Here is a 20,116-nt window from a genome sequence, read left to right on the forward strand (position 1 = left end):
CCTGTTCAATATAGTTTTCTCATCCAGTCCACGGGTGAAAGCCATTATTTCCATTCGTACTCTTTTCCTTGAAGTGTACACCACCATGAAGTGTTTGGGACAGTTAATTTTCAAAATCACTTATGTACTTTTATTCACCTTACTTCTACGATAAGAGACCCCACAGCAAGGATGGAATAACAATATGGAAACTAACCATCTAATCCAACTGGACACACTTTATTGAAGTCTTATTACTTCCATGTGTAAGAGGAAACCAAAGCCAACTGCAATCCCCAATATTTGGCATCCTCAGTACACACTGTATCCAGCAGGAGAATTTAACTTCTTGTTTTCATTTTTACAGCCCCGTAATATTAGACATATGGACTTATCTCGATCATTTAGAGATCAAGAGTTTTAACTGAACAAAAAAAGCAAGGTCTTTATTATGCATAAAACAGTACTCTTCTTTAAAAAGTCATAATGCTTTGCAAATATTATTCTAATCTCTTCTGCAGTATGAATACTCTTAAAAATAACTGGTATCAAAATTTTAGTACAGATTATAAAATCTTCAAGAATGGGTATAAAGAGTAATGACAATATGGTTATAACATAGATTCAAGTCAAGCAATTTATATGAAAGAATCTCCCCATGGATACATTCAATGCCATAGTTATATTCCAATGTATTCTGAGGTAGCATGTGTGATAAATTAATTCATATTTCTCAAGATACAAATCCTACTTCCCTAAAAAATACCAATATAAAATTATGAGCTATCATGAAACAAATATTTGCTTTCAATAGACAAAAATAAATGGCTCTTTATTAAAGCATTTTAAGCTTTGCTTACTGTTTTCTGAGTGGTTTACCAAGATATACCTCTGATTTGAAAACACCCCCAAGATGGATCGATCAGGTAATTAGCTTTCTTAATGGAGGTCTGAGAAGATTAAACCTTCATTTTGTAGTTACAGCAACACATTTTGCATCTCATGCTCTTCCAGTAATATTTACTGATGAGCTTTTTTAATTTTCAACTCACTTTTTTTTTTCTCCAACATATATGCTTTTCTTTGTTATGTTAGTAAATTATGAGACTACTGCATGGCTTAAAATAGTTTTCTCCTCCAGTGTTAGTAATAATGCAAGACACTGAAAGTCAGGTTCTTTTGGTTGAGTTTATTTCACATTTTTGCAAGAATTTCAGCAAAATCGTTAATTTCAACACACATTTCGCAGTACCTTATGACTTTCCTAGACCTATTTTAATCAAAGAGGCTACCTATAAGAGAAGGGAGGTCAAATATTAATTACTTAACAGGATGATAAATATTTGGCTCTTGACAGAGACAAAATTTTGGTAGAAAAAAAAAAAATACTGACCTTCATTTAATGATACTAAAATTAACACAATTACTCTTTAAAAGAAATTGTACTACAGATCAAGAAACAGATTTCTGACTCCTTATGCATATGCAATTCAAAATTACATTCACAGAACAATTAAGTCTGTTCCTTCCTACAAAAAGTCTAATTCCCAGACTTTAACTACTACTACTTTCACAAAATATAAACCATAGTTTATAATTTGTGAAATTTAGAATCCCATTTCTCTCTAGACATATAATTAAATTAAGAACAGAATAATCAGAAAATGCTAATCAGATGGTGATGGACACAATTAGTTTAGATATTTCTATAAACCAGTATCATTGATGTGCATAGGAAAGAAATCAAGTTAGGGTGAAAATCTGTATGCAAGTACCGGTATATAACATGTCAGAAAGCTCAAAAGGACTTCCAGAGTTTAAGCCTAAAGCTCCAAACAACTGTTAGTGATGTGTACCTCAACCTTTCAGAGCTGTCTTGTGCATACAAGCTCTCCACAAGTGTGAGCATCTACATAACTATGCATGAACCACTTCCTAAATCTCTGAACACTATGCATAACACCACATTACACTGCACTGGGTTTGGGTGCTTTTTCTGTGTCAGATTTCAGCTCTTCCTAGAATGTATTTTAAAGAAGCTTTAGAGATAAAAATATGAGAAAAGTAAAAAAAAGTACGTTAAAATCAGACCATACATAAAGATTTTCCCTTTGCATCTGACAGTGCCTCCTCCCTGCTTTTCACTAAAACTTAAAATTTCTACTGTAGCAGAAGCTATGAACAGTGCCTGGTAGGTACGTGGTTTCTCAGGTGTTGAGGTAAAGTATTGCAAACATCCACAAAACTGAAATCTAATAAAAATGTAAAAGCATAACTTAAAAAAAAAAAAACTCAATTTTTAATGTAGCAATAAATATTCCTTTTATAAGTAAATATATTCAGCCACTCAGAACACTTTCATACAAATAATCTGTGTACCTGAACTGTGGAACTGATTTCAGAAGCAAATCCTCCTGTCAAGGGAGCCTCGTGGCTTATCAGCAACCGCCCGGTCTTCACCACTGACTGAAAGGAAAAACAAACCCCAAAAATGTAATCGAATTATAGCTCTTGTGATTTATTACTTGTACTGCATATGGAATACATGAAAAATGTGTCATTATTAGCACTGTTAGAATGCAGCTATTTCTTCCCTCTTGCATTTTTCACTGAAAGACAAGTCAAAAGTCTAAAATTGAGTAATTAATGATGTTTTTATATTTCCTGCAAAAGTGTTTCCATCTTCCATTTTAAGCAAATATCAAGAACAAAAATTTATTCCATTGACTATGAATTCACCCTATCAATGCAAACTAACATTTCTGAAGGAGAACAAGGATTTTAGCAAGTCATTGATAAAAACTTGGATCCTGAAACACATGTAAAGAAATCTTTCACTGACACATATCTCTGCACAACCAGATCCCAGGTAAAGTCATGAATCATAACTATTCAGAAAGCAAAATTGTTAAATAAAAATTTCAGGAAGAAAACAATTATATAGATTCGTGATGCTTATTTAAGTTTTACATGGCAGTTAGAAGCAACATTTTCTAATTTCAGATCTCAAAGTTTGTGTGGTTTTTACGTGATCTACTTTATAAATAATCACATAGCACAGTAATACACATAAGGTGATTTAAGTATCTTTAATTAAAAAATGTATTCATTATGAAACATAACAACGGAAGAAAAGTATTTTTAATCTGATGGGAGTATAAAGCTTCACCACACCCAAGTATCTTACAGTCTACTGCAACTACATGCTAAATTGCCTAGAATTGAACAACATGAGATACCTTTGGTTAGAAATACAGCAGCAACTTCTCACATTTCATGATACACATATAGTGAGAAGGTGCATAAAAAAGTTTCATGAACTTCTGGAGACATATACATCAGAAAAAAAATCTGAATAATGTGTATGTTAATCTTTCAAGAACAGTTACAGTCTGATTTTTAAGATAAGTACATAGTGTACTGCTGGTGCACCGTTAGTCATCAAGTGCAAAAGCCCACGACCATGCTAGGCTATCAGATCACACTTTTTTAATGCTGTGATCTTCAATTTAATGTCTGTGCCAGCACATTTCCAGTCAGGCAGCTGCATGCATAATAGAATTCATAAAGCTAATGCTTTAATTGTACAGTTCTCCTTCTGATTCAAGTACTTTTCTATTTCTTTTGCTTTTCTAGCTATGACTCAATCAATGGCTCTACATAGCTCATCCACAGATGTATTGGCAAGTCACAGGCCTATAAACAAGATGATCCATATACTGTACTATGAAGTGGTTTTGACAACATTCGGAGCTAAACAAGGCAGGAAAAGGCATTTCAACAGTTGGAAAGTAACCCGCTGTTATGTAGGCCCATTTCTTGAATTTCTTTTGCCAGCACTGGAAACTCCTATCTAAAGAGCAGAGACATTAACTGCCCTATAAGTCTGTCCGATAAATGAAAATGACAGTTAAATGAACAAAATGTACACTCCAGTTTTAATTTGATATGATAAAACTGATACAATCAGTTTTAAGTTGCCATGGGAAAAACAATACAATTAATCAATTTCAAAGATTTTTTTTAATCCTCTTAGTTTAAACAAATATTATTTTGCATGTATTTACTGTGAGATGTTCACACTTTGAAAAATTACAAGCTATCATCAAAGTTACAGATTCGGTTTCTTAGAATTTAGTAGTACGAAACAGACTTTGTTAGGACTCACATAAGAAAATCCACATGGGATCAGACCAGTAATCTAGCAGTTCAGTATCCTGTCTACACAATGGAGATAATCTGATGTTTAGGAAAGAGTAAAAATAGGACCTTTAATGTGCTCCTTCACAACTTCTCAACCTCCAACTATTTTCACATTGCAGGTTTCCTGAGTTCAGTACAGCTTCTTGCTCTAAGTACCTGGTAACTTTTCTTGTACTAATTTACCTGTTCTCAAATTGAACACATGTAAACAATAAAGGAAAAAATAAAAAGAAGAAAAATCCCAGTTTGGAAACCTGCTTTTCCTATATGAGAAATCCTTAGTTTTACACATAACTTCCCAAGGCTTCAAGGATTCCTTAGCTGTAGCAGCTTGTTAAGAATGAGCAAGCAGCTGTGATCAAGTAGTGTACACAAGCATCTCAGCCCTGTTAAAAAGCACTATTTGTCACTCCTGTTGGAAAACTAGCATAGCTTTGGTGGTTTTAGTACCTATCCTAGCTTGTTTAGGGTCAGCGTGGATACCTGCATCACATCATGCCACTTAGAAATACCATAAAAATTCTCCTACTGGTTAAATCAGAATCAAAAGCAGAAATTAACCACTACACTGCACTGCAAATACAGTCCTGAACTTTTAAGGAAGGATGCAAGTATTGCAATTCCTGAGTATTACAGGCTCCCCTGCATCAATTTCTACTTCACATTAACACTTGTTCCTAGGTGACAGTGAGTCTTTCAGAAACATGTGCAATCTTAGCTATGGTATTTCCAACATTTGCAAATGCATTACAGCTATTGGTAAGTTGTTTCAGTGTTTAACTGCCTTCGCTGCTAAATTTTGCACCTTATTTCCAAACTAATTTGGCTGACTTCAATTTCAAGCTGTTGGTTCTTTTTCTTCTGTTTGCTAGATGGAGAAACTATCTATTAGCACGTATCTGCTTCCTACATGAATACATTAAGATTGTGATCAAATGGTATCTTGACCACACTTTTGCTAAACAAAGCACACTGAGCTCTAAATCTTTCACCAAACAGCACACTTCCAATTCCTTCATCACTCTTATGACCATATCCTGAATCAACTCCAGTTTTCAATGTCCTTCTTGAAGTACACCCATCTGGAAAAAGCATTCCAGACTTTTTCACACCACCACCAAATATGGAGATAATATAACCTCAATATTGGAGCTCTTGGATGCGTGAAGCCTTTTGGCCAAAGCATAACAACACTGAGTTCAGCTTCCACTGATGACTGCAATCCCCTGTTCCTGGGACAGAGGGGTTTGTCCTTTAAGGATAACTACTTCCTGGAATAAAGATGGAAATACAGTGTGCATTTATTACTTCAAGATACAAAATTATATTTGGATATGTTGAAAAATATATTGCGTGCCAGAACGCAGCTCAGTTAAAGAGTGTATCTCCTCTTTATCAGTAACTGTCTATTTTACCTATTTCTCCAGCTGTTTGTTACCTCTACATTTTTATCAGTAATGGTTTCAAAAGTTTTTATATCTTGGACAGAAATATTAAAAAACAGGTTAAAAGTCCAACTCTGCAGGACCTCATGGCTTTACTATTTCTATTCACCAACACTGCCTTCTGTGCCATCCACTTAAAGTCAGCCCAACTGAAGCCCAATATTCAGAAGAGCATTTACAGTTCAAATAAGTGCAGCACAGTAACATTATCTAATGGCATTCTCAACCTTCAAACTTCATGGGAAATAGCAGTGGCATAAAACTGGAGAAAACAGCGAGTAAATCAGTATAACAAATTCACCAGCACAGACTCTTACCATTTTATCACCTTTTAAAAAGGTGGATAGTTGGAGTGGGTTTCTTTTCCATTTGAATTAGTTAGAGAAAAGGATGGCTTTTTAAAGAATGGCATATTTTGTCCCCTCACAACTTGTTGCATACTCTGTAAGTGATTGATACTCCTCCATTTCCCCAACATCCAAACTCTTTCTACTAAAACCCCAGTCTTTACCCTCTTCTTACCTCAATAAAAGATTAAAATGTTGAAATGTATGCACATTCTGCAGTTTTCATGTAGAATACTTTTTTAAATGCATATTAAAAAAAATATGGTATGGCATAGGAGTTTGGCATCAATAAAAATGTTCCTTCTTTACATGCACAATCAAAAGTTGTTGCTTGCTGATCTTTAAAGTCCAGAGATATTTCTGGGGGTACTAAGTCATTCTATAGGTATAACCTACTTCAAATTAAATCAGAATGGAAACTTTTTTTGTCATCCTTAATAACAGACCATAAAGGAAAGCAAAAAGCAACACCCAGGCATTCAGAGAGCATAGCTCCTCTTTGTGTCACTGCCACTCTGCACTTTCACAGCTACATTCAGCTGATGCAACCTTGGTTGCTCCCATAAGGGAGAGGTCCTACCCTACCCAGAACCTCCTGTTCTCAGCCCATCCCTGACATCTCCTCAAGCAATAAAGGGGCCATGGGGTAAGCCTGCCGAAGGAGATAATTGGATTTATCCTGCAGCAGTGGACAGTTAGCACAAAGCAGCAACCACCACCCCAGAGACAGATTCAGACATCAAAGGCAAATCAGAATTTGCTCACGAAAACTTCAGCAGTTCTCCCTCCCTCCAGACGGCAGCTGACACACAGGTCATGGCACACCACTGTCACCTGTGCTTCATTAAGAGAAAAGACTCTAGGGCTTTCAACTACTAAATTAACCCTAAAACAAAACCAGAAACCAATACTGAATGTACTATTCCACCTCAATTTCATTGTCAGGACTGGTTTACATCAGTGTCATTCCACAAGGACGACCATTGATTTTGTGTCAGAGCAAAAGGCTAGTGGCATGATCACCCTGATAATGAAATGTAAAAGAAAACTTAGTGCCTTTGCCAGACTAGTGCTTTCAGAGTGCACTTTGAAGGCTTTCTGAACTGCAGCCCAGGATTTTTGCAGTGAAGCAGCTGAGCAAATTATTTTCAACCTCCCTGGTGACAGTTCTTATCCAAGAGTTTCTATAATCATTTCTCTGCTCAACTCTTAATTCACATGTTGGCTGCTTTCTCCCCTCCTACAGGCACTGATGACAGAAATAAACAACACAAGTCTGGCACTTCCAGGCACTTTGAAATCTAAGTGCTGACACTACCAATAACATACTATGCCCTTACTTAGAAAAAAGCAGACTTAAACCAAAATTAGTTTGATGGCAAACTGCATTTTACACTATTATTCTCCACACACAGCAACAGCACTACTTCCAGCTTAACTGGCTGCTTCACTAACATAGCAACGGCCTTTAAAGAAATTATCAAAGTAAGCATTTTATTATAAATGGCTGTCATTGTGTCACAATGGCAAATTGCCTGTTTTAAGAAAACAATCTTCTCAGAAAGAAAAGATTTCCATCTCTCACAGAAAAGGAAATATTTTGATGCTTATATTCACATTTAAATTTTTGTGTACTTTTCATCGTACCCTTTTGTGAGTGTAAAAGTATCCTGCATAACTGAAAAACCTGCTTTCTAAAATAATTGTAACGAAGCTGGCAAAGCACTGAAATTCTATTGGTATTATATCCATTTTGCACTAAGCATGTATGAAACAATTATAAAATTACATAAAAATGAGCATTGATGTGTGTCTTTCCTGAAAAAAAAAACAGAATACGGAAGCTTAAAAAAAAAAAAAATCACCAAAACTTGGTAAAGTTTCAACAAATGCCTCAAAAAACTTTTTCTTTTTGTTTTTCATTTTTAGATCAGCTTTAATCAATCTGTGCTTGGAAACTGTAAAACCATAGGGAGGCTACTTTCCTTTTAATGTTTCAATAACAAATGAAATTGCATAGCAGCATTCTTGATACTGAACACCGTAAGCATAGTGATGGAAGATCCCAGATTTCTACTCAACACTTTCCCTAGAGAAATACATAACATAACCTGACAGATGAATCACTATGGTTTACATTTACTTAGCACACACTGATCCATAGGATGACACATCCCAGATACAGTGAATTGCTTGAGCTCGTGATATACTGACAACCTTAAATGCAGTTATAGCATCCCCAGTTTCCAGACATCATATCCTTATTGGGGTTATGGGATCTCTAAAAAACCAAACAGATCCTCAAGGGTGCCAAAAGAAGGAATAGAAGAGAAATAGGATGTGTCCTAATAATCTGGAAATAAGAAAGCCCTGTAACTTCCTAAGGATCATGACCTAGTTTGCAAATTACAACTGTCACAGTTGCCTTGATGAACTACCTTTTCCTAGAAGCAGTAAAAGCTAGGAATAGTATGCACTCTTTAAAGCTCCAATTTAGTAACAAAAATAACCCTTACCATTGAAGAAAAAAATATTAAATGATTAATCTGAATTAAAAGAGAATAAAATAACATCATTTGGTGTGGTTTTCAACACTACTAAATTCCCAGAGAAGAAAAATTAGAGTCTTAAAATCTACTATATTGTGTTGTCTACACTACACTCCCAAAAGTTGAAACTCATTTATCAGACAACTCAAGATGCGAAGACAAACAAATTACAAGAAAAACCATTATTTCATCACACACCGCTAAACAGCTCAAAGTATGAACAAGATTTCACAACTGCTGGTAATAAGACAGTCAGCCTTACACTCATTCTGCTAAGATTCGTAAGGCTACTGTAAGTATATCACAGTATTACAATAATGTAGCAGAGAATCCTAGCAGTATGTTGGCAATAATGTCCGTAGATCAAAGAGAAAACTACTTGGAAAGGAAACAAAAAAATTTCAAACAATACAATGAAAAGGCATGGGCAGTCTATAGTAGCCGAGTACGCTGATTAACAGCAGAGAATGAAAAAGAAATCTGATTTCCTTTTAGGTTGACACAAATAGCTAAAAAGTTGCCAATCATTTTAACTGATCCATATTTGGAGAGCACAAATCTTTTGTCTTTCAAGGTTCTAATCCATCACTGTCTGCTTGTTCAGCTGACATAGCTGAGGTTTGTGCTTTCTGACCTACAAGCCTGGAATTCACTGACTGCAGATGGCACAGCTGAGGTTCCTGCTGCAGGCTGTGGCCCAGAACAGAGCTTGGACCTACTGCCAGCGTCAGAAGCACGGAATGACCTTCCCCAAAGCAAAAGGATATGCGATAACCAACATCATAGCAAGGATGGCCATATCCACTAGGGCTCACGGGCTGCAAAGAGCACAGAATGAAAAGGCACTGATTCTGGTTTCTAACAGAGAAGCAAGACACAGCCCATAGGAGACAACACTAACAGGAAACAGGAACAAGAACAGAGCACAGCCCTCTACTGGTATTCAATACAGCATGCAACCTTAGCACACCAGGGTGATGAGAGGACATCCTGCTGCACAACCCATCTCTGACATGGTGTCTACACCCTTATCTGCCTTCTCTGAAGGAAAAGCTAAAAACAAAAACAGAGCCTAACAAACAAACAAACAAAACCCAACTAATTTTAAATCAGAGTAGAAGACCAGCTATTAGAGAAAATAAAGATTCGAAAGTATCAACACATTACAACTCCAAGTATCATAGTAATGAAGAAAAAAGTAGGAAAATTAAGAGAAGTATTAGAGACGCGTTTGCTGCCATATGAGCTGTTTACCTGAAAACAAACAATAAATTGAAAAAAACATTAAATAATTATCAAAACACGCACTAAGGTATAGCATGTTGGATACAGCTGTCCTACTGTCCATTGAGCTCTTTTAAAGTTACTACTGTGCATTCAAATATAGATTTCTAATAAGGAGCAAAGCTCCAAGAAAAGGACTTAATTTTATATGGCCACTTTAAATCCCTTCTCCCTACAAGGTCAGTCTTACTGTATTTCCACCTGGCTACTACTTTTATCAACTCTATAGCATAAATGCAATATAGCTGTATAAAAATCGCAATGGTAGCTCAAAGGAAGGGGAAGGAACAAACAATCTGGAACACAGGGAAAAGCTGGACCACGTTTTTGACACTGGCAAGAGGGGATGCTAACAGCATGATGAGGAAGGAAAAAAAAAAAGAATGAAAAATCAAACATACTTTCATTTATAGCCAGCTGTCCATCACAGCTCTGACCTTTGACATGTCTGTAAAATTATGTTTAAGAATAAGCTTAAAGTATCAAGAAAGATTTCATATTATAAATAATGTTCTCTGTAGAAAAAAAAAATCAATTATACAGTAAAGGCAACATTATAAGTATGTTTCTGTGTCCCAAGGAATTTTAAGAGTTTAAGACTTCAAATTAAATCACACTGATATGTTAAACAAAGCAGAGATTCGTAAAAATCTGTGAGGTTTACCCTTTGATACAATTCTAGATATATATAGATAGGTATACATTGTGCATATATGCCCATCACTCACCTGGCCCAAAGACAATAAACATTCTTAATCCCATACATGTGCATCACCTATTGCTGGAGTTGGTGAGCCTTGGTTCTGTTGTCGGAAAGGCTGTGAATAAATCACTTCTAGGATTTTCAGCTACATTTGAGCTGGTGGTCCAGAAATCGACCTGCACATTCTGCAGTATAACTTCATATTTCTACTACATGACTTGGAGTGAGAAAGCAAGTTAATAAGCTTGCAATAAATCTCAGAAACTATTTTCAGACAATTCTCTGAGAACTCTGACCAAGCAGGAAAGAGAAAACCAGCATAATAAGTAGAATCGTTCTTTTTTATGCTTCGTTTTCTTACAGTGAACAATGAACAGGGAGTTCAAAAGCACTTCAATTGATAAATTGGTAGAGTGCCAGCCAAACTTTCAAAAACATTACTTAGAGACTTCTCTGCACTTTTTCTGCTTTAATACTTTTACCTAACTATCTATATGCAGATGCGTATGTCTATATATTTCTTTTGTTACCAACTGAAACGTATATATTACACCAATGTCTCAGAAGATTAAGAACAAAACAAATAAAAACCTCTGAAAACACAGCTAAAATTCAGTGTGCCAAAGTAATAGAAGTATTTTGCTCAGGTTCACAAGTTCTTCTGAAACTCAGTATAAATAGCATGCACGTTGCCTAAAAATAGACATCCAATAACTAATTCCCAGTTCTATCAGCTCCACTTAACCAATTTAGTAGTGTGCTCTTGCTCAAACCTAAACGGCCTCTTATATCAGAATAAAAACAGTTGCCAGGAAGAAATATGGTCCTTCATTAAGCAGATGAGCCTTTACCATTTCTAAGCACAAGGGAGGTCCATGCAACAGGTTAGGTTTTCATCCCGATTTCCTCCTATACAGGAGCACATTTTCCAAGCAACACATCTGACCAAACAACTCCTGTTAATAAGAAGGATTATAAATAAAATCATCAGCATTGGTGTAACAGTCTGCCTGCCCCATTTATTTATGTCAGTGTTTGTATCCTTTAGACTGTGCCCATCTATCTAAGGGCAATGGCTCCAGCACCCAGCCATCCTGAATGCCCTTGCTCACCTTATCAATATTTTTCTTTTATTGGGTCCCTAAGACTTGCATATTGAGTAGAAGGAGACAATTTCTGCTTTCAAACACCAGGCCATGCTCCTGCTAACACAGCCCAGGATGCTGTCAGCCCTCATTGCTGCCAGAGACACTGCAGGCTCATGTTCAGCTCACTGTCCACCAGGGCCACCAAGACCTTTGCCCACTGACCTGCTCTCCAGCCAGGCACTCCTAATCTCTGCTGTCACAACCTCTTCCTTCCCAGGTAAAGGACCTGCCATTTGACCTTGTTGAATTTTATAAAGTCATTGTCAGCTCATTCCTCATCATCCCATTTCTCCAGCTTGTCTATGTTTCTCCAAAAGGTAACCTTGCCCTCAAGCATATCAATCCCCAGAGTTTTATTTCATCTATTAAGCTTGATGAGGGTGCACTCCATCACCTCCTCACATGACTCACATGATAACAATGCTTGAACAGGAGAGGTCCTAGCACAGACTCCTGCAGCATTTGCCTGTCACTGACCTCCAGGCAGTATACCATACTCTCCTCATTAACCATGACCCTTTAAGCCCAATCATGCAAATAGGATTTTACCCAGCTAGCTGAGCATCCTAACTTGGATACAGGAGTATTCTGAGAGAGTATCAAAAGCTTTGCTGAAGTCAAGGTACCTATTACCCATTGCTCACCCCTTGATCACAAATCCAGATACTTTTATCACAGAAGACAATCACATTGGATGAGCATGAGTTAGCCTCAGTAAGATCATACTTTTCCTTTTCTTCTCCTCTATATGTTCACAAATTATGGTAAACTTTCAGTCTCAGTGAAGAACACTAGTTTTAGCAATGAAAAACAGCATAAAAGAATTTATTGTTAATTCTTTATGAATTCTCATTTATGAAATGTATATTTTATTTTATGAATTTACATAATTTTTCTAAATTTGATCACAAAAAGGCAACTGAGTGCTCACTGAAGCAGGAGGTATGCATCTTTAAGAAGTCTGAGTGCTGTCACTGAGATGACCCACAGTAAAGACCCAGCTATCTGACCCATCTATCTCAATACAGCAGAGCTGTATTCTAAATCAGCTCTTAGGCTAATGTTGCGTAACATACTGGTTAAACCTCGCCACTTTGAAACCCACATCAGGATGGATCTTTTCCCCAGTTTAGAATGTACATATGGCAGAAACAGTTCATAAAGAACTAATTTGACCACAGCTGCAATGCACATATAAAACATCTTGCAGAAAAATGTTAGCGCAATCATAAAACTTACTGCCTCAACACACCAGGAGTTTATTATTCCAATATGTATCATTTTACACTATAAATGCCAAAAATAATTCTGAAATACTAACGTGGCTTCTTCCTACATAGCACTGAAAACATAACGCCGTAGTGTGAAGATAGTGGAGCAGAGATATAGTAAGAAATGAAAACAAACATACAAGTAATACAAACTAGCCTGAAAAGTTTAACACATTACAGTCAAAGCCACAAGGGTTGGCTATAGAGCTAGGCAGAACATCCTAAGAAGCAATGAAGAGAGTAGGTAATAAAACAGTGATGGCGTTTATGTCCTACACAGCATTGTCTGGGTATAGCAGAGATGTTCAACAGAGATTTATAAGCTTCCTGAAAAGCCAAGAACCAAGAACAGATTACTAATGTGTTAGGCATCATAAAAATACAGAGTAGCAGAGGATTCTTCTCCAGAACAACTTTCAATTTAAATAGCCGAGCCTGTGGAAAGATAAAAGAGACATGACACACAGCAGGATGCATCTCAACACTGTTTGGTATAGTGTTTCATAGAAAAGTGTTAAACTGATATTCTATCAGCCAGTAACTAACTTCCTAATGCCATGCAGTAAACTTACTTTTCTAAGTGACCGGGATTAAGAGATCTCACCAGTGTATATACATACCCAAAGGAAGGATGCAAACAAGACAGATCTAGGCTCTTTTCAGTGGTGCCAAGGGACAGGACTGCATAATTTATGCTATTATGCTGATGTTGTATAACATACTGGTTAAACCTTGCCACTTTGAAATCCAAATCAGGATGGAACTTTTCCTCAGTTTGCTGCTATCAAACCATTTGTCATACTTTTATAACACCATTCTATATATCCTAAAGCAGTAAATTGCTAAGAAAACATTAGCTGCTAATAATGGTCAGAGAATGTGGAGACAATAGAGAAAAGTTTCATTTAGTGCAGATAGATACTCCTGCTTAACCTAAAAATATTTAGGAACATACTAACTAACTTCAGTAAGAGATAGGCAAAGAAAAATTACTTCTGGAATTTCATAGCATGACCCCTTAATAGCCTTAAGATAAATTGCTCCATATGCACTGGAATCAATTGTTTGGGAAAGAAAACTGATTCAGAACTCAATAGCAAATTTGAAAATAAAACTCACCTGGCTCTTCTTATCACTTCCTTACACTATGCTGATTTTTATTGCATTCTTGTCCTCCACTTTTTCACATCTGTTGTTTTCTGATGCCAGAAACTCTTGTTAACAGTGAGAATATTTAATCTGGTGCAAGGACTCCCTGTTTATTTCTGAGAACACCACATACAACCTGGGTAACATTACTGAAATACGTAACATGAATAGGAAAAATAGCTTCTTTTGACCAAATGCCTCTAAATCTCTTGCTCATTGTCTGAAATAATTACGAACAGATTCCTTAAATGATCTTTTTAAGTATAAAGGCAACTGAATTGATGTAAAATATTCATGAATCTGCTAGACTGGTGATTCATAATTCCTCAATACTTTGAACCGTATTTGGCTAGTTAACAACAATTAAATACATCTATATAAACAATTTCTGAGTGTGTAGCCTAAAACATAAAACTTAATAGTAAAGATTTCAGAAACCAAGAGGTTCAGCAGCAGCCTCCAAACTTCACCAGTCCGACCAGTAGTTAATAACAGACCACGGACAAATTTGTCCTTCCCTCCCCTCAAAACTACTTTTTAATTCCCTACTAATGGAAGCAAAAGTAGCAAGTATTGGCAAATACAGCAAGACAATGCTGCACTAAACAGATCCTTTTCACTAAAGAGATCCTTTTCATCCTAGAAATCATCATGGACATATAAGACCCCCTTCAAGTTTGTGTGGCATTACAACATTCAGTTGACATACCACAAAGTCTTCTTCTGAGGCTTTTCATTCCCTTACCATTTAAATTACACTGTTAAACATTCAAAGTACTCTTCATAAATTATCTTGCTTCTTCAGTTTTTCTATACTCACGCTCAAAACTAACATTTATTTTAAGTCTCAGAAGTTACAATTCTATTAATAAATTAATATTTAAATCTTAGATTAACTAGCCCTCCTTTTGCCTTTCAGAAATTATGGACATATTGTTTATTAATAGTCACAGGTACAATTACATTAAAACTGTAATGAAAAAAAGTATATGGCAAGTTACACATATCTTCTCGTACAAAGGCTATCAAGTCATTACAGTGCAGAATGTGATTGAAAGCCAGCAGTTAGAACAACAGGAGATACACACAAGACAACCTGCAATTTACTGCAATTAACCTGTCATTTACCACCTGGGCACTCTATTTTCCAAATAGAAAGATTAAAATTAAACTGATGTTTCTTAAAAGCCGTAAATGAAGATAAAAAACTGTAACAAAAATAAAAGAACGTAAATGCAGAACAGAAGAAAAACCTGAATTCTGGAAAATGAGAAGTGCAGAAATCTAAATGAAGAAATGAACAGCAGGAAAAAAGAAAAGGCCAAGGCAAGAGAGATGCCAAGATGCAGAATAGATCTGGATTCTGGAAGGTATGTAAAAGGAACAGAGAAAAGTGGCATAACACTTGTCTGTTCTTCACTCTGTTTCATACTGGAGTTCTAGCATGACCAGGACAGCAGCAAGACTTTGTTCAGGACACAGAAGTCCACTATTAGCCTGATTTAAAACAAGATTTCTCAACCAAAAAAGAGACACAGGTGTTTAAAAAAGGTTGTTCTAGATCTTCAAACTTTCGTATATCCAAATTTTGGCAAAAACAATGAAGTCAGACCTAACACAGTGTTTTCTAGTTGCCATATGTCCACTACGTGTTTTAGACACGGAAGGGAACATCAATAAGCTTCTAGACACCAATAAACATCTGTGAAGATGTCTTTCAATTGTAAGGGGAGAACCATTTTGTTGACAATTTTCATATCAGCAACCGTCTTTTTCAAATGATAAAGAATCACACCAAGGAAGACTACCGTATATATGCTCAATGGGAAAAGCAAGTGCATTTTATAATCTGAACAAGCACTAAAACTCCATAGAAAGCAGGAGCTTCAGCATTTATGCATCCAGCAGTTGCTTCTTTTTTATTTCCTGTACTTCAAGTCTGGTAGCACAAATTCATACAGCTCAGGACAAATAGATCTGTTTCACTGCAGCTGTTGAACCCACTTCTGCTGAGGATTCATTGGATTTAGCATCTGAATTACTAACACAGATTATACAGGAAAGCATGAGGCAATACAATGGAAAGACTGAGCAAAATAATCATGACATAATCTAAGAAAAATATGAAGTAGAGCAAGATAGTCAAGGAGATGTCTGAAAAGAAGACCTGTGCCATTTTTGACTCCTTTCAAAAATAAGCATTAGCAGGTGGATGTGATGAATATTTAAATAATACATCTGGTTTACAGAACTTTGTGGCAAATATATTATAAACCTATATTTTTAAAATTACTGTATCCCTTGTTAATGTTCTTCTGAACACTACTTCCCATTTAAATTAATTTTTCTAAAGCAACAACCAACTCCCCCTTTCATTCTTCCAGTGCTATATTTTGTCTTACAATCCCTTCAATTTTTTTGTTCCCTCTTCATTAAAACCATCTAAGCAATCTTCATTTCTTCTCTGATCTCCGTTCTTTTCCATCAGTTACACACACTCAGTATCTGACCTACTTCAACTTACGGAGGAATGAATAGTCATTTGAAGTATATATTCATTTTCAGCCTGTTGCCCAAGGAAATGAGGGTTCTGCAACCTGATCTTTTCCTGCCCATTTGTCAGTCTCCTGACAGCCATTTTGCAGCCAAATGAAAGTCTTAAACATATTAAGTTCCTGCAAGCTTGGTAAGAATCGGTGTCTCTGGGTGAGTGAGATTAGTACTCTTACTAATTTAGTAACCCAGTAAAAGATAAACTGCACTTAACACTATCTTTCCCACAGCTCTTTCTGCAACCAGGAAGCACCAATAAGCTGTGGGGTTTTTTGCTACCTTCTGTCTAGGCAGCCATTTAGAACTGAGAGTTCTCTGGTTGGTGGGGTTTTTTTCAGGTTTCCATTTCACAGAACATTTCTACTATGTTGTTGGGATTTTTAAATAATTAACACAGAGCTATCACCCAGTAATATGCCTGTAACATTTAATTTAATTTTACATTAAAATACCATGAAACATGAAACAATAGTTATTTTCTATTTAAGTAACATCTCTTTTGCTTCTACTACAGTAACTTCACTTTGATCTTTTTGAAGCATCCCATTCAATTCAGTAAAAACTACAAATTTATATAGACTGAGTCATGATGTAAACAAAGGTTGAGATTTGGCAATATTTCCTTTACAAATAAACTTGAGTTTCACAACCTATTAATCTATTTTCTGGCAAATGCTACTATTAAAATCATGCAGCCTGTTCCATCAATGTGTCTTGATATTCAAGCTAGAACTAATAAAAACATTACATTACATTAAGAACTCTTCCCAATGCCAAAGACATTTAAAAGGTTAATCATGTGCCTTTTAGTTCTATTTATACTCAATTAAATTTATTCTCCATTTCCATTAAGTTTAATGGTCTTTGTGGACAAGTAACACGCTACTTAGAGCACCAGTAAGCCAATGACACTTGATGAATTAGCACAGAACAATGAAGTAGTAGCATACAAATTGACCTAGAAGCTGACACAAAATATATGCATTTTTCATTGACGTCAATGGAAGCCTCTTCAATGACAGACACCAAATCAAGCTTCATGTTTGAGACAGACCTTGACATACAATAAAGCTACCTTTAATTGCTTCATTGAATCTTTTAAGATATTCAAGTATCAGCCCACAAATCACTACTTAGAGTGATTTTAAAATGTACAAAAAAGAAAGTCTATCTATAAACCAAGAAACATTTTACTTTTAAATAGCCTTTCTCGATGAGAGGTGTCCCTGCCCGTGGCAGGGAGGTTGGAATTAGATGATCTTAAGGTCCTTTCCAACCCTAACTCTTCTATGATTCTAGTCTATGATTCTATGAGCTGAAAAAAAACGTGAAAGTAACCTGAGAAAAACAGCCTGCTTCCATTAACTGATATACATTTTTTCCATTGTACTGATCACCACAGCATCAAAAAGTCGTCAACATGAACAAATTATCAGCATTTAGAGTTCATAATATTCCATATCTATTTATCGTCTGCTCCTCAAAGAACCAACTCTCATTTCTTGTAGTCAATGATGCACAGAAAATAGAATTTTCCACTTAAAGCAACAACTTAAAAGATATGTTTGTATGTGACAGAATAGTCAAAGCTAGTAAAACATTTATTTCAAAGTTCTGAATACTGCTGAATAAAGTCTTTGTTCACTCTTTCTGCTCATTATGTATTATTAACATATCTGAGACACAGTGTTTACTCTAAACACTTTGAAATGTGATAGCATTAGATCAAGTGTCACAGGAAGATTTTTCTCCCAATCCCTAAGGAAATCTTTACGTTCTATAGCAGATATGATGCAAACAGAAAACCATGAAGTTGGTGTAAGAACCATACATGGTGCACATGAGCCTTTCTTGTCTGAAGCTTTGATTTCCTAATACAGTGCTAACGAATAGAACCATAGAATGGTTAGGAAAGGACCTTGAGATCACCCAGTTCCAACCCCCTTGCCATGGGAAGGGACACCTCCCACTAGACCAGGTTGCTCAAAGCCCTGTTCAGCCTTGCCTTGAGCACTGAGTCAGAAATTAATTCGGTATCACTGTAATCATTTAAATGCCTGTAGAGATCTCTCCTTTTACATACCCTACATATGCAAGGACCAGAGAGAAAAAATACTACACACGGATCCCTTGAAATACCAAGAAGCTTTGTACATCTCAGAGCACAACAATAAAAAAGCACAGCCAAACTTGTTAAGTGTATTGACAAGAGTGACAATACATACTCAAAGAAAAATATTTATCAGAGCTATCAATCTGTTATGGATCTTTATAAAACTTAGTTTGGCAGTGGAAAGGCTAGAGGGAAGACCAGTTACCCAGCACTGTAGGTGGTAAACAAAATGTGGTTACTGTTCTTACCGTTTTCCTACTCTGAGCAACATTTGCATTTGCTTACAGAAAACCACTGTACACTCCCATCCACAGAAGCTCATCTATTTACTGTTCAGTAACAAAATCTGTGCTCTCTGATATTCTTTAGAGCTCTGTTTTTGCAGAAAGGTTTTCATGAGCGGATTCATCACAGTATCTAGATTTCTCAGGTAAAATTGTTTAGAATAAAATATAATTTTAGAGAGAAACTGTTTCTCAGCCTTTGATGTCACTTATTTTCCTCAAAGGGGAATCAGTAAAGCAGATATTAAACAGCTGGCATGCAGAATTCAGAAAACTGGAAAAAGGGACTAAGTGACTATATGCGTGTTCAAGAACATTAGACAAAGTATCTAAATCTTTAAAAGCTACTGGAAGCCCAAAACTATGAAACTATGTATCTGCATTACACAACATAGGAAAAAGGAGAGATTTATAAATATTTTATAAATGGTAAAATCATGGCACAAAGAGATTAAATATCTAACCAAATATCCTAAGTAGCATGTGCCAGAAAGTACTTGTCAGACTTGACTAATGCAAATCACAATCTCTTCTTCTATACTCCTGCATTTCTAATGTTTAGTTAGAAAAGCATTGAGCCTCTCAATGCACCACAAATGCCAGAGATAATGTAGTATACATTAGTACATAGTGGCAATGTTTGAACACACACCAAAACAGTGGTTTTGAAGTTTTGTCATTTGCAGACCCAGTTACTTAACAAAACTGGCAATATACTTTTTTTCACAGCTGGATGGTAAAATCATGCACACTTACAGCACAAGCATTACACTCTAACCAAGAAGTTTTAAATTACCACTTGGTGTTTTTCTCATCTGGAACGTTTGATTAGCATCGTCTGTAAACAATTGCAGGTCTTCAGCTACAAGACAGAAAACCCAAGTACAGTCCCAACTTCCAATAGACTGCACTACTAATCTAAGTAATGTGACTGTAGTTGAAACAGACTATTGCTCAGGCAAGTGGATAAACACCTCACATAGAGTGCAAACAGAACAAAGAATTAATTTCGTGACCTGAAAATGATATCACTGTAAGTATTTATAATACTGGCAGTCTCTTCTCTTGGTGAATGATCAATTCCCCTC

At 36.0% G+C, this 20,116-nt stretch overlaps 1 protein-coding gene across 4 annotated transcripts in view; it reads right to left on the reverse strand.

Moving 5' to 3' along the window:
• The window catches only part of BCKDHB (branched chain keto acid dehydrogenase E1 subunit beta), a 117,210-nt gene that overhangs the window by 43,296 nt on the left and 53,798 nt on the right, over positions 1–20,116 (reverse strand). For 3 of the 4 annotated variants that reach the window (XR_009726266.1, XM_061358371.1, XM_061358369.1), the window contains exon 9: positions 2,359–2,445. The exons of the other annotated variant lie outside the window; for it this stretch is intronic. Coding sequence is in view for 2 of the 3 variants with exons in the window: in XM_061358371.1 (XP_061214355.1) it covers positions 2,359–2,445 (87 nt within the window). In the remaining variant the exon portion in view is untranslated. The remainder of the gene's footprint in view (positions 1–2,358; positions 2,446–20,116) is intronic. 4 annotated transcript variants of the gene reach the window in all.

Source organism: Neopsephotus bourkii, unplaced genomic scaffold, assembly GCF_033783945.1.
Source record: "Neopsephotus bourkii isolate Nb327-2 ecotype Australia unplaced genomic scaffold, CSIRO-AGI_Nbou_v1 NB_941, whole genome shotgun sequence".
Lineage (NCBI taxonomy): Eukaryota > Metazoa > Chordata > Aves > Psittaciformes > Psittacidae > Neopsephotus > Neopsephotus bourkii.